Source organism: Leucopleurus acutus (assembly GCF_964270905.1).
Source record: "Leucopleurus acutus genome assembly, chromosome: 2".
NCBI classification, from domain to species: Eukaryota; Metazoa; Chordata; class Mammalia; order Artiodactyla; family Delphinidae; genus Leucopleurus; species Leucopleurus acutus.
In genome coordinates, this window is record NC_139143.1 from 138,615,659 (window position 1) to 138,631,405 (window position 15,747).

Sequence of the window (15,747 nt, forward strand, 5' to 3'; positions counted from 1 at the left end):
TGATGAGTTTTAAATGGAGATGAAGATGTAAAGTACAAAGCGCCGTGCAGGCACATGGTAGGTAGTATAGGTGGTCGTTCTTTCTGTGTCCACAGTCTGAAAGACTGTCCAAGGGTTTCTTTCATCTTTTGGAGAGTGTGTTTGTCTGACTGCTTTAGGAACACCGTTGAAATGGAAAGCAATACATTTTTTAGGTATCATTTCGAATCTTGACTTAAACTAATTGTAATAAAGCTTGAATCTGATTATCAACAAATCTTCCAGTTTATGAGCAAATTATCTCCCTACTTCTTTATTTTTATATTATTTTTAAAAATTGTTTTCAAGCATAGTTGATTTACAATGTGTTAATTTCTGCTCTATAGCAAAGTAACTCAGATATACATATCTTGGTATACATTCTTTTTCATAGGGTATTGAATATAGTTCCTGGTGCTACAGAGTAGGATCTTGTTGTTTATCCAACCCTATGTATACTAGTTTGCATCTGCTAATCCCAAACTCCCAATTCTTCCCTCCACCCTCCCCCTCCCCCCTGGCAACCACAAGTATGTTCGCTATGTCTGATTATCTCCCTACTTCTGATGAGGATTATAGTTGGAAATTAAGGGTCAGAAGTCACCTAAAGGACAACGGTGTTCACCCAGAGTCGAGTAAACAATGTGTTTCTTCCTTAAAATAATTCATTTGGTTTCCTTAAGGACATAAGTCAGTCTCCTGAGATAGCACAGTGAAGTAGCAGGAAGATGAGTTTGGAGTCAGACTAGTGGGGTGACTCTGTTGCTCTCTGAGCCTGTTTCTTCCTTGGCAGCATCGGGTTAAGAATACCTGTCACAACGTGAGGGTATTCTTAACCCTCTTAACCCCCTTTATCTTAAATAAAGCCTCTGAAACTCTAAGAATGACGCCTGGCACATGGGAAATGCTCAGTAAGTATTGCTTTTATACCTGGCTCTCTTGCAAATCTTCACACCTACCTGGTGTAGGAGAAGGGATGAGGCAACTAAGTAAATGATTATAAATCTACATTTTATTTTATACCTTTCCTATTAATGTTGAATATAGCAACATTGGGAAAAGTCATAAATTTTAAGTGCAAACCATTTAAAAAATACAGGATAATTTGCTTTGATGTTTCCAATGGTGGCTCTGGAAGAGTTAACTTCATAATTTGTTCTTTATGCTACATATGAAGGCATTTTAAAGCCCAGCGACACAAAAAGGGTCTGCTTACCTCTTTCTCGAACTGAGTATGTTTAACCATTTATAAAATCATTTTGCAGGAAAAGATACCGTGGTAACAGGTAACATGTAAGAATGAAACTGTAGTATAATAGTTTCCCAAATTTTTATCACTAAGGGTTCTTTTAATATTTTTATTACTTTTTCCTAATGACCTCTGTAGTATGTTTTAGCTTCCTCTTCTTTACTCCACAGCATTTGTGCTAACTTCTACTATATCACACACACTGCATTGCGATTGTAACATGAATCGTATTTTCTTCCTTTTTCTCACTCCTGACTCCATAGTGGGCTCAAACAATATTTGCTAAACTGAGAGCAAGCATTCCTCTATATGTGGAGACTACATACTAATTATAATAAATTCCTCTTTATATATTGACTATATAATAATTACATTAGAAAATATTTATTAAACATTTATTATCTTCCAGAGATTGTAGAGTTTTCCAGATATCAACTCATTTATTCTCTCAATAAACCCTGGATGTATATCATTATTAGCTCCATTTTACTTGGTGTGGCTTTCCTGTGACATCCTGACTCTCCCACTACGCCTGGGAAACCCAGGTGACATTATCAGTAGAACTAGGATAAGGAAGTTGAATCAGTTCCAAAAAGTCTGAGACTCCAGGTATCAGCAGCATTTCCATTCTCTTTCTCCTACCTTCCAAACATTTTCTAGAAAAAGGAACAAACTGTTTCAGAAACTTCATTTTCTTTCTATACTTCTGCAGTATAAAAGGATGAGATGAAGGACACAGTTTATCCACAGGTTGCCTTGGATCACTGAGTAATGGCTATAGATTCATCCTCCCCTGTGGGTGTTCTCAAGGACACAGGGAAAACAATTCTCTTTCTGCTTCCAATACACCTGTTGTGCTAAAAAAGGTACACCTGGACACAGACCATCGTGGGTAACACATTTCACTACATGAATGATGGTGATAAGCTGTACTTCTGGGGAGACGGTGCCTGTTATACACACTAACACAATGGCTGCAGGGATAAAAGCAGTTTCCTCCTTGAGAGTGTGCTTTGGTACCCTAAAATGTGTTTTATGTCAAAGCAGCAAGGTTTATCTATCCTAGAAACAGTTTGAGATCAAACAAACACTATCAGTCTCCTTTGCCCCCTTACACGATTCTCCTAAGGGAAGGGGCATGGAGTGCGGATCTTTTAAAGTGACTGAATCCTTTAAAGGCAATGACGGTATTTACCACATGCTGGGATGTCGCACAGGTCAGACTTATAGTTTTCATCCAAGGTGAAGCACCACGGAGCTTCCTTCTGATTCCCTGGGTTGCGGCAGTAGGAGTGCCCTCCGTTCAGCTCTGGGAAGCGGAGGGCGGTGAAGGTGTGTGTGTGTGGGTACTGGGAATTCCACGGCTGGCACTGGCGCCCTGATTTGGTCACACTGACAGTTCCCCGGTAGTCCACACCTGTGCTGTTATAGCACTTGTGATCTGAAAAACACAGAAGAAGAGCCCAAACTGTGAGAGAGAAGCAGAGGAGGTGCAGGAGCTCCCGGCCAGCAGTTTCTGGAGGGAGGACGTGCGATTACCCTCACGGCCAAGGCTTCCCTGATGGGACACAGAGCGGGCCTTGCAGTGACATTCCTGGCAGGATTTACAGCTTATGCTTCAGGAAGAGAACCAGTCCTCCACAAGTATTTTTGATATTGAACACAGAAAAGAATCAGAACTGGGGTGGGACCTGGAGGCACTGGAGTCATTTCCTAGTGAATGGTGCAGGGACTGTTTCTTCCATTTCTGCACATAAGTCCTGCACATAGTTCTCAGAAAATGTTAGTTAGCGGCAGGGCACTATGGGTTTCTGACAGGGGTTAGGGCCATTGCCATGCCAGTGCACATGGGAAATGCACAGGAAAAGTCTTTTGTTTCATGGAGGTGAGACGAAGGAGGATGGAGGTAAGCCTCCACATACATATTTTTTAAATTGTGGTACAATACACATATCGTACAATTTACCATTAGTGCATTTAGAACATTCAAAATATTGTGCAACCTTCACCTCTACCTCATCCTAGAATACTTACATTATCCCCCAAAGAAACTCTATGCTCCTTAAGCAGTCACTGCCCACTCTCCCCTTCCCCCGGCCCCTGGCCACCATTAATCTGCTTTCTATCTCTATGGAGTTGTCTACTATGGATATTTCATATAAATGGACTCATACAATGGTGTCTGGCTTCTTTCTATGACAGCATCTTCAAGGTTCATGCCATGTTGTACCATGTAACAGGATCTTACTCCTTTTCATGGATGAATACTATTTCATTATGTGGATATACCACAATGTATTTATCTACTCATCTACTGATGGGCATTTGGGCTGTCTCCACCTTTTAGCTGTGGTGAATAGAGCTGTCATGAACCTTTCTGTACAAGTTTTTGTTTGAACACCTGTTTTCAATTCTTTCGGGTATATAGCCAGGAGTGGCACTGCTGGGACGTATGGCAATTCTATTTTTAAGTTATTAAGGAACCAGAAACCATATTTTAAAATTATCATCGTCATGCAACTTCTTGAAGATAGGCACTGCCTCTAATCCACTGCTGAATGCTCAGCCCCACACAGCATTTGGCCCATTGGAAGGTAATCTATCAACACGAACCATCACTAGGGATCAAGATCCAGTTTTCAGGCGGCTGCCGGGCCCCGAGGCAGCACAGAAGGTCAGGGGCTACCACTTACTTTTATTTATAGGATCCGCCATGGGAATTCCAATCCGGATACAATTTGCAGCTTCGGGGCTCTCTGGCTGGGGGAGATCTTCACAGTTCGGCAGTTTCAGCCTCATCAGAATCATGGGATTTGATCTCGCAAAAATGTATTCTGTCTGACACAGGACATTTTCCAGGATTTCACATTCATCGCGACACAAGTCCCGGGGCTTTGGGACAGATGAGGTTTCGTCACAGTATGGGAAGGCGTAGTGGCACAGGGAAGGAATGGCGAACTGAGAACACTTATCAGACAAGTGACTGGAGGTGCCGATCATGGTGAAGGCAGCTGGAAAACAAACACAATTATTAACTCCCAGGGGCAGGGTTTATCTCTCCCGGTTATCTAGTCAACAGATATCAGATGTAAACACACATTGGAAAGAATCTGCTGTGCTCAAACAGACCAGGCCAAGAGAAGGAGATTCATTTCAGATGTCTAAGCAGCTTACTTTCACTGGCTTGAAAAAAATAATTTTGACTACAAAGTTAAAAAAACAGGATTAAGTTACATATGTACCGTTTCCTAATAAAAAGAATTAATTAGGTTAAAGTACAATATATTTTTCATTTTTACTACAAAGCAACAGAACTTTGCGTTTCATCCTGTACTTTTTATTAGTTTTGTGAGGCTTCTAAAACATGTGACAGCTGCAGGGCAGAACTTGCTTTATGCAGTGACTGAGCCCCATCACAGGATTTAGTTCTGTGTCTTGCCTCTGAGTTGCTGGATGACTCTGGGTAACTTGTTTAATTTCTTTGTGGCTTGAATACTTTCTATTCCATCTTCTGAAAATGAGGCAACTCATCTGGAAGTTCTCAAAGAGCACAACTCAGTTGTTTCAGTGTGTATTATAGAATATTACTGGTCACTTAGCCTAACCTCTCATCCCTGTACAAAAAGAGCACTAGCCTTTGCATAACTCTACTGACAAGGAGCTTATACTCACAAGGCAGCCTAAGAGGTTGTTAGTACACTGTTTCCCAAAGTATGTTCCTCAGAACATTAATTCTGTAGAATGTTAAAAGTGTTTGAGAAGTTGGGGTTCCATAAGCAAACAAGTTTGGGAAATGCTGTGTTAAAAAAGTTAAATGGATTTAAAAAAAAATGTTAATACTTTCCAGTAAGCTGATATCCATTGAAAATGTCCAAGAGAGGATTAATATAATTGGGTGACCAAATATTTATATCAGAACTCCCATTTATTTTTGTGAATACTTAGTAAAAAGTATGTTCAAATGTTCTTTTACTAGGTTGAAAGGTTTCTTCAACAGCCCCTCCCCAACAGTCCTGCTTCCGCTCTGGAATTTCACAGAGTCTTTCCGCTTGAAAGCCTGAGGGCTTTCGCAATGGGCAAATACATCTTCCTACAGCTGCTTCTCCGGGTTAAATAGCTCCCCTGGCCCTCTCTCAGCTCCTTCAAAGTCCTCATGGGACATAGTTTCTGGACTGTTGGCTGTTCCGTGTGCCTGCCTTGGGTTTGTTCTTGCCTCTCTTAGATCCTAGAGTTGCCAGATAAACTACAAAGGACCCAGTTACACGTGAACTTCAGATAAACATTTGGGACATATACTAAAAAATTATCAAATATAACTGGGTGTCTTGTATTTTTCAGTGCTGAAGCTGGCAACCTTATTAGAATTTCAGAAAGGCCATTTTAACGTGTTGCCAGGGTACGGGGCACAGAGGCATAATAACTACACTAACGGGAGAGGCACAGGCGGCCGCAACCACCAGAACTAGGTGTACGAAATCGTGCAAGGTGGCCGACACTACGTACCTCACGTGTGCTAGGTAGTGCCTCACTATTAGATTTCCATGAAAAAGATACTTTCAATTCAGGAAAGTGAAGGGTAAAATAGAGAAAGCTAGAGCAGGAAGAGACCTATGATCATCCTGCCTCCTCGCTCACTTCACAGGGAAAGAAAGAGATTTCCATGGAGAGTAAGAGACTTTCCCCAAAGTCACAGTAATGGCAATATTGGGATTAGCATCCAGAATTATGGACTCTAAATTCATCTGCTTTCAGTCGACACAACGTTCCTTCCAAACAGTAAGCTCTGTGAGGGCAGAAACGTACCTGGCTTATTCCCCACAGCATCACATCCCCAGTGCCCAGCCCAGGTCCTGGTATGCCAAAGGCACCCAATAATATTTATTGAGTGTTTGAATGAATGTGAGACTTCTCAAAGCCTCCTTTTCCTCTAAGGGCAAACTCAATAAATTATTCTAATGTAAATTCCAGAGCAGAGATTGCATCTCCTGCTTTTTTATGGCCCTGCTCCTAACCCCTATGCTTAGCCTAATCCTTTGTCAAGAGAAGAGCTCAGTAAAACTTCTGGCGAGAAAAATTGTTATGCAAAGTATAAATATAATTTCATTGCTACCTACCTGTGATCTGATTTTCTATTTCCCCTTGCATATGCAGAGACTCCATATAGACAGTGCGGTTGCCAATAAATCTTGCACACGCAATCCCTCTGTACGGCTGACAGAATCCATCTTCTTCGTACTCATCTCTAAAAACAGAGCACAGACATTAGAGGGTGCAGTACACACTTGCAGTTGGCTCTGACTGCGCGATGCCCCAGACAGTCACTAGGGGGCGCAGTCGGGCACAGTATCCTAAAGAGTGGGCTAAGGAATCCGACTTTTTCCTCAGTTCCCTCCATCGTTTAAAACATCTGTTGGTCACGTCGGTCAAGTTTCCTTCACCCCCAGAAAAATCATCCTGAAGCACAAAATCATCCTTAAATATGGGAGAAAACACTTTTATTTTCGCAGCTGGTGGTGGGCTGGAAGATGATGTAGTTGTAAGAGTAAAGAGGGAATGAGTTGGAAATCTGGGCACATGTTCTACAGTTTTTCGTTTTTTAAGCACAGATTATTTCCTCTTCATTTGCTACAAAGGCGTGGGCGCGTTATCACCAAGGTACACTCGGACTGATATGTCAGTTAGGAGACTCCACGGGGTGAGAAGCTGGGGGCAGCTGGAAAGAAACCAGAGGGCAGTCCAGTTACGTGGCTCCTGCTTGAGACCTATTCTCTCCACCCTGCAGAGAGAGGTCCATGGCAAACCACGGACCGGACAATTTCAAATGAGTCACTAAATCCCAGGAAATCCAGAGCAAATGCCAATGGATGCTTGCTTTCATAATCCCCTAAAACTTAAAAAAAATAATCTTAAAAAAATTTTTGCTGCCTCAAACGACAATAATAAAAGGGAGGGCAGAGATTTTATTCTGAAGACAAGGGGATACCAGAACGTGATGTGATTAGTGACAGTCTGGCAAATGGCTGGAGAGCTAAGGCTGGAGATTAGGACCCAAGATGGCAGGTTCAGCTTGAAAGGACAGAGGCCAAAACCTCCCACAAGGGCCTATGATAAGCTCAAGACACCAGAGTACAGAATATCAATCTGCTTCTGAAAGGCAGACCACAGCCAAGCAGAAGGCTATCTGCCAGGTTTACGGGCGGACTTCTAGTCTAGATGCTCCTCCCCCGTTAACCTGGCTGGAATCAACACATCATCTGAACAAAGCACCATTTTTCCTCTTTAGCTTCTAAGTTAAAGTACTTTAGAGCAAAAATCAGGAGAACAAAATTCTCCTTCTACATTTAACGTTTGCATATCCTTAGGCAACCTCCCAAGTCCTCTGAGCTATGGTTTTCTTATCTATAAGATGAAGCTAATAATTGACCTCTCGACCCTGTAAGTCACAGTCATGAGGATCCTATCAAGTCGTGTAAAAGCTTTTAAAAAGCGCTACACTGAGGTAACATACAATTATTATTAAAGCACTTACAGTTACCGAAGAAGACATTTATTTAAAGGAGAATTATTTACTAAGCTTCTACTTTGTAAAAGCGACTGTGGTCAGTGCTGTGACCCTGGACTTCCACACCTGAGGGTTCAGTGAGGGAGTCTAGAAAGCCCACTAGAATAGGAAACCAGGTGAAAAAATCTGATAGAACTGATCTGTCAAAGACACTGGTTTTCAGTTGCTTTCTACTCCCTATTCACTAAAACAGTCATTTTGAAGGTGGAGATGGGAGCAGTATCTTCAGTGTAGTCCTCCAAATAGTTCGCAGTGCAAAGCTCTTAAAATTGTAATCTTTAAGCACACGTACAAATGAATATATCATATACCTGACATAAAGACACTGAAATTTTAATGTTGCAAAATCCTGCAAGCACTCTAAATGTTTACTTTCATAAATCCTAATGTTGAAGACTTTTTGGCTTACATTTTACTTGGGTTGTAAAATTAGCCCCACTTTTATTGGGTAGCTAATCATAAACCTATGGGGAGAAAGAAGTTTCTCGAAGACCCAGCCTTGGGATCTTGGAGACTGAAGTCCGGAGACCAGAATGCACCCCCCAACTCCCATCCCCACTATTACAGACGATGCTTTTCTATCCCTAGGCATTAGCAGAGCTCTGGATTTTTAAGGTGTCATTATGAGAACACTTCTTCCTCCCCCGCATTAAACCCTCAAGGCCTCAATTTATATCTCTTGGGAGGACAAAACCCTGGAATTACCCCCAGATATAAATCCCCGACCTACTGGGAGTTTCCGTATTTTATGTGTGAGGCTCAGGCTAAACTTCTTACCACCTTTCCAGTTCAAGATTCTAGGAAGACCCTTTGAATACAGTTTCTCGGAATAAAATGGAATGCAATTCCTTGGCGGCATCTCTCTTATCAAGGGCTTAGAGCTGCAGGTGTATTAAATTTTTGACTGTGCCCAGAATTCTTGATATTCTGGCTAGTCTCTTGGGGACAGATATAAAAAACAAAACAAACAAAATTAAAAAAAAAACAGTACGTAATGTCACCTGCTAGGGAGTAGTTCTCAGTCCTGTTTGCTTATACAATCTCCTTAGGAAGCTTTCGAAAATACCAGTGCCTAAACCCCACCTCGGATCTATTAAGTCAGTCTCTGGGGATGCAGCTTAGGTATTCATGAGTTCTAAAAAGGTCTCAGGTGATTTGAATGTGGTGGAGAACCACAGCACTAGAAAAATAAACATGAATGAAGTGTCTGCCACTCTTTGTGCTGAGTACTATGCTAAGTGCTTTCGTCAAAGTAGCCCCTTGTGCAGTGTTATTAGCCTTATTTATCAGAGGGAGAAACTCAAGTTCAGAGAAGTTAAGTAACTGGCTCAGATTCACAAAGCCAGTAAGTTGTGGAGCTAGGATTTAAACTCAAAATTCAAACTGAAGCTTGAATACCAGGCTGTTGGATCTGTAATGATGTCCTACTTTTCAATACTACTTTAAATTAAATCAGCCTAATACTAAGAGGCTTTGTAATGAGCCTTTACTCTGTGCCAGGCACTGTTCAATTTCATTGATGTATAAAATCAATATTAAGTCATTTAATCCTGACAACAGTCTTATACAGAAGGTGAAGGTGTAATTATTCTCATTTTACAGATGAGAAAACTATAGGGTCAGAAAGAGCAAAGAACTTGTCTAATGTGACACAGCAAGCAGAAGAACTAGATTTGCCCCAGACTGTCACTTGTAACCATGGTATACAGCTTCCTTTCAAATGGCTGGCTATAGACATTTTTGCATTGCTTACAGGGGCCTTCTACTGTGAAGATGTTTTGGTATCTGCTGGGTAGCAAAAAGATTTTCTTTTAAACATCAAGTCGCAATCACCTTTCATCCTTTCCATTTTCCCTGTTGGCTGTGGCTGGAGGGGAACAAACGCTCCTCCAACATTAATCAGCTTTATGCTTTTCTCTTCTTTCATCGTTGATGCCCTCCATGCTCAGCAAATTGAAAACATGAGGCAGCAAGGCAGAAAGAGTGCAAGGGCACTTGCTGCGAGCGTGCCCGAGGCTGCGTTCTAGGGAGAAGAAAAGCGCACTAGGAGAGGGCACACGGAATCCTGGCCATTTATCACAGCAGCTGGCACAGACATGTGCCAGCTACCTCACCGTGATGTCAGGATGCCCGGGAGCTTTGTGATGGGCACTCCTGCTTTTCATAAAGGTAATTTAGTGACTGTGTTACCAGCCCTTCAACCTTCCGAAGTCTCTGTCATGTGATAGGGAAAAGCAAACACAGTTTGCCCTCCACCTCTGGGGTCTCCCCCTTCCCCAGAGCAAGGAGCTTATGAGGGATGGTCACGCGAGCTGACAGCAATGATGACCAATGTGGCAGCAGTAGGAGTATCTACTCAGGAAGCACCACGGATCGAGAATTGGGAAACACTGCCCACGGGAGTTTGACAGTGACAGTGGGAGTCAATAGCTACACATTCCTTGGCAAACCTCTCGGGTCTGGAACAAGGCTCTCGAGAGCTCTCCGAAAATGAAAACAACGCATTGTGTAATGTGGGGTCTGGGAAGCCCATGATGTAGTTTTTTGAGAGAGGGGAGCAGGAAAGGAGGAGAAAGGATGGGTGGGTAGGTGGGGTATGGGGAGTAAAAGGACGCAGAATACCCACATGGATGCCAGAATGGAGATGTGCCAAGTTTGGATCACCAGAGGCCTGCTGGTGCTCTCTTTAGTATTTCCAGGGAGAGCAGGGTTTCTGAAGCGTGCCTCAATTTAAGGCAGACAAGAGAGCAAACTCAACGGTTGTCTTAGACACATGATTTCCAAAGAAACCCTTAATATTTGTAGAAAAACTGGTGAAAACGGAATGAAGTCTGTAGATTAGTTAGTAGCGTTGTACCAATATTAATTTCTTACTCTTGATAACAGTACGATGTTGATGCAAGACATTAACATTAGGGGTAATGGGATAAGAGCATAGGGAAACTCTGGACTACTTGTGCCATTTTTCTTAAATATAAATATTTCAAAAGAAAAAGTAAAAAAGCAAAAGAAAAAGAAAGAAAGTGTTACAGGATGGCGGGGGGTGGGGGTGGCAACCTTACTGTATACAGATGAGCAGGAGGGGCTATGGCGTGAGGGTATCGGGAAGGCCCTCGAATGACCTCATTTAATCTTCCAAACAACTTTATCAGAATCTATCTGGGCCTATCCCTGCGTGGCTGAATTCCCGTCATGAACAGTTCACTCATTTGTTTGAGCTTGGCCTACTTCGAAATTCAAATACTTCCAGGAGAGAGGACATACTTGGTCAGTAAGAGCTCAGTATAGATGGATTTTTTATTAACTGCTGTTGGTACCTTCATCTTTGTTGAAAGTTGTATACAAGGAGGGTGGGGCAATTGATGAGAGGTCCGTGTGTGAAGAGGAAGGCAATCTTCCTGGCCTTGCACTTCAGTCCAGGGCCAGCCTACGGCCAGTGAGATGACAGAGAAGGCAGACCAGGAGGGAGGGTATGGGAGACTGGTTCATCAGTCACTTGTTACAAAGGGATCTTTTCAAAACACAGACTTGATCAGGTCATTTCCTGCCTAAAATTCATCCTAGTTTCTGACTCACCACAGTTTCTTGACTGTAGTACACAAGGCCTTTCCCTAGTTCCTGCCCATTTTTCCAGCCTGGTTCCTGGCCTGATGAGCCTGTGAACTTAATGAGACTAGCCATGCTATTGACCTTGGTAGTCTCCAAACAAGGAATGCACTTTGCTGCTCTCCTGGCTTTGCCTGTTCTCTTCCTGGGACCCAGCGCTCCCTCCATCCTCTTTCTCACCTTGTGGTTGCCTTTATGTCTTTAAGAACCCAGTGCTCCAACTCCCCCAGGAAAGTTAGTCACCACCCACTCCATTCCCCACCCCCCACCACCCCCCACCCCCGTCCAGCACCTTTATCACACCACTCCTACACATTTCTGACTTCATATTATGTAGTGCCCACTTCACCACTACTCTAAGGCAAGGACCATGTCTGATTTGGCTTCGTCCTGGCACAGTGCACAGCTCAGTAAATAAGAGCTGAATGAGGGAGAGGTTGCTGCTGAGAGCTGTTTCTACCCCCACCCCACTGTGCACAGACTGACCAACAGAACTGTAATAGACATAACAGACATGGAGATGACCTAGGCTAGCTCTCAGACATGGACCCTCTCCATACCAGAAGGACCCTCCAAACTGGAAACCACTTTCTTCTGCACCAGATTTTACACTGGGGCCTGACAGGCTTAGTCAAGCCGAAGTGATTCTTACTGATGAGCGAGGCCCTCACATGTTCCCCTTTGGGGTAACACGACTAGTCAAAATGCATGCTCCTCCTTACTAGCAAGAGAATGGACACAAAGGGACTTTGCTAACTATAAAATCTCACTCAAACAAAAGGATCTCAAGAGATTCAAACAAATACTTGTACACAAACGTTCATAGCAGCACTATTCACAATAGTAGAAACAACCCCAAAGGCTCACCAACAGTTGAATGGATAGACAAAATGTGGTAGGTCCATACGGTGGAGTACTATTCACCACGAAAAAGGGACGAAGTACTGAAACATGCTACACTGTGGAAGAATCTCCAAACCATTATGGTAAATGAAATGAACCAGATGAGAAAGGCCACATAGTATACGATTCCATTGACATGAATGAGTAAATCCATGAAGACAGGAAGCAGACTGGTGGTAACCAGGAGCTGTAGGAAGGAAGGAATAGGGAATAACTACTCCATGGGTATAGAGTTTTATTTCGTTGTGATAAAAATGTTTCGGAACTAGAGAGAGATGGTGGTTGCACGGCATTGTAAATGTATTAACTGCTATGCGATCGCTCACTTTTAAATAGTTAATTTTAAGTTGTGTGAATGTCACCTCAATTTTTATGAAAAATCTCATTTATACACAAGGGACAAGGTAGAGGGAGCAACAGAGAGGAGCAGTAAGTGGGAATTTCAAGCCTCAGAGCTGGGGAGAGATTTTGGGGCGTGTTTCCAAGCACACTCACTGGCCAAAAGCGCTGGCATTTTACACAGTCCCAGCAGGTTTTTTTGTTCTGATTCTCATGGTTCTTCAGCTGGAATGCCAGAGACAGTGCTCCGCAAGCCCACAACCTGGCAGCCTCATGGGGGACTGACGGCCTTGAGTGGCATCTTCCAACACTTCTGAATTTACCCCACTCGGTGCCTCTTACAAGCCCCATTTTGAGCCATGGAGATGAAATCCCATCAAGATGCCTGTCCCCAGAGCCCTGAATCTTGGTTTGAAGGAAATCCATCATGCAGTTCAAAGAGATGTAGTATCCCTAGATGTGCTCCAGTTAGCAATTTAGCAAAGTTCGGGTTATTTCCTCTCATGTGGGAGGTAATTTCACTTTACCAATGCAAATATAACTGGTAAGTTACATTTGCTTCCCCAAAGACCATCATGGACATAAATGACGGAAGGTATCCCTTTTTAAATTTGCAAATCAGGCCACATATTACCCTGATCTGGTTAGAGCACAGCCATGGCAGATCCACACCCACGGTGCTTCCCAGGGCTGGCACTAGTAAGCTTGGGGCTGGGTGCAAAGCTCCCCACCTCATAGGCAGGTTCTCCCTTGGGAGGTGCAGTCAGATCTCTTAAAGGTGAAAATCAGCTCTGTCTTTTCATTAAAAAGGGGGATACATGATAAAATTAAGAATTTGCATGAAGGATGCAGAATTACCCAATATGGATAAACACTCAGAGACACAGAAATTTTAAGAACAGAATATAATCTGGTGTGGTCTAAAAAAGTTACCACTTCTTCAAAGCCACCTCCTTCCTTTTCCTGAAACAGCTTTGAGCCCTGAAGCATCCTTGGTTAACTGCCAACCAGGAGGAGGGAAAATAGTTTAAGTCATACCAGCTTGGAAGAAAAGGCCCTTGGAGAAGAGGTATCAGGATAAACATAGGTGGAGACATGGAAAGGGCTGGCTGGAGTGAAAGAGAGAAGGTGGGCATCTTGGAAGGAGAGCTGTCGGGGGCACCAAAAGTATACTTTGCCTCAGGCTGCCTGCGGTGGAGAGATTACAGGTCAAATGCAGGATCCCAATGTTATCGTCCAAACTCTGTTTTTAAAGACCAACCTGAAAGTGGGCATCAAAGAGGGTAACGTGTAAACACACTTGACCTTTAAGATCAGCTTTCAAAGTGACCCAGTCAAGGTACATCAACCCAGAGAGGTGATGACCCACAGAGAAGACTTCAATCTACAAGGCTGAGAAATCAGCCCATCCTAATAGCCCTTCTCTTCCTGGAATGCCTTTGTGAGCACGAGCAATTGTGAGGCAACTGTGTCAAGTATCACGTGCTGTTTCCCACACCTGGACCCTGACAATTGTTAACTTTTATTTCCTCAGCAAAAGAGTCCGCTCTCTCACACCACTTTTTTGCTTTGAAAAATTAAATTAAAATTTTAAAGTTTTTTTTTTCCCCTTGGCTGTGAACCATGAAAACAAACAGATGAATAACGTTCTGTCATAGTTTCCAGAGCAGCACGTAATAGTTACTTGTGTCTAACTTAGAAATGAGAAGGTATTGGCTTTGCTTCATAGCGATGTTTAGGAACACAAGGGTTTTTTTTTTTTTTTTTTTTTTTTGTGGTACGCGGGCCCCTCACTGCTGCGGCCTCTCCCGTTGCGGAGCACAGGCTCTGGACGCGCAGGCTCAGTGGCCATGGCTCACGGGCCCAGCCGCTCCGCGGCATGTGGGATCCTCCCGGACCGGGGCACGAACCCGTGCACCCTGCATTGGCAGGCGGACTCTCAACCACTGCGCCACCAGGGAAGCCCAACACAAGGGTTTTATTTCACTTTGGAAAAGGAGAATTACCCAGGCTTGTATCTCACAAATGTAACTTAAGGGGAAATTATGTGTGTGATAGATTTTATTCCTATTTGGACATGCATTTGGAATGACAGGACTGTACACGACAGTATTTGTAAGAATATGGAAGGTCACTAATAAAAAGGATGAGTGACTTTTGCTCCCTCCTATTTACTGAGGTTTCCGTGGTGGAGTAGCCTTGTACCTTCTGAGAAGCCCTGGGGTGTTTTGACTTTTCCTCCTATGAAGGGCCTACTTTGTGCCTAAGCTTAGGCTGTCACTGGGAATGTACAGATGGGTCTTGGAGCCCCGAGTTCTCATTAGAAACCCTTTGGATGTTCTTTGGCAGTTCTTCAAATATCAGGCATTCCGATTACCCCCTCAATTTGCCCATTGAGAATAATGGAAGTTTAGAATAACATGACATGCACACATACCAATCTGGTCAGATTTTTTATCACGAGTGTTACTAGGATTGCTTTGATATTGTTTTCACTTTCCTTTTATGCCTATGGCCGTGGATTGAAAAAAGGGGGTTTGTGGAAAGAGTGGTAAAGGGAACTTAGGGACTTCTTAGGAGGGTTTTGATTTCATCTTACTACTCAGAAATGGGGTGAAACCCAACTCCCCATTTTGCTCTTCTGTTTCATCTCAGCTTTGTTTCCCATTCCTTCTGCTGAGGGCAGTTAGGAAAGACGACTAGCCTCCATAAAGAGCAGTGGTGAGTACGATGCCTCTCCCAACCCCCAGCCCCAAATAAGGCAACACAGAGGTGCCCATGTCAAGCATCAAAAAGATGTCCACATTCAAAAAAAATGTAAAGAGGCAGAAATTCCCAGTAAAATAAGGTTTGATTTGCAAGGCACCAAATGGGAATATTGTAACTGGAAAAGCGGTATCTGTTAGACAAGGGGACAGAGCTGTGAAATCCAGTGGACTCTTCAAGGAGAAATGAGGAATGAGGGTGGATTTGTGGGGCTGCTTTAACTAGAATGGGAAAGTGCAGAGCAGAGAAAGGGGAGGCCTTATGTTCTCGGCATTGGGATACCAACGATATGATCCCTGTTCAC

At 43.2% G+C, this 15,747-nt stretch overlaps 1 protein-coding gene across 1 annotated transcript in view; it reads right to left on the minus strand.

The window, feature by feature from the left end:
- The window catches only part of ROR1 (receptor tyrosine kinase like orphan receptor 1), a gene marked incomplete at both ends in the record, with an annotated part of 406,574 nt that overhangs the window by 29,102 nt on the left and 361,725 nt on the right, over positions 1-15,747 (minus strand). Inside the window, 3 exons of the mRNA XM_082833145.1 lie at positions 2,463-2,708; positions 3,961-4,278; positions 6,382-6,509. Coding sequence (XP_082689271.1) covers positions 2,463-2,708; positions 3,961-4,278; positions 6,382-6,509 — 692 coding nt within the window. The remainder of the gene's footprint in view (positions 1-2,462; positions 2,709-3,960; positions 4,279-6,381; positions 6,510-15,747) is intronic.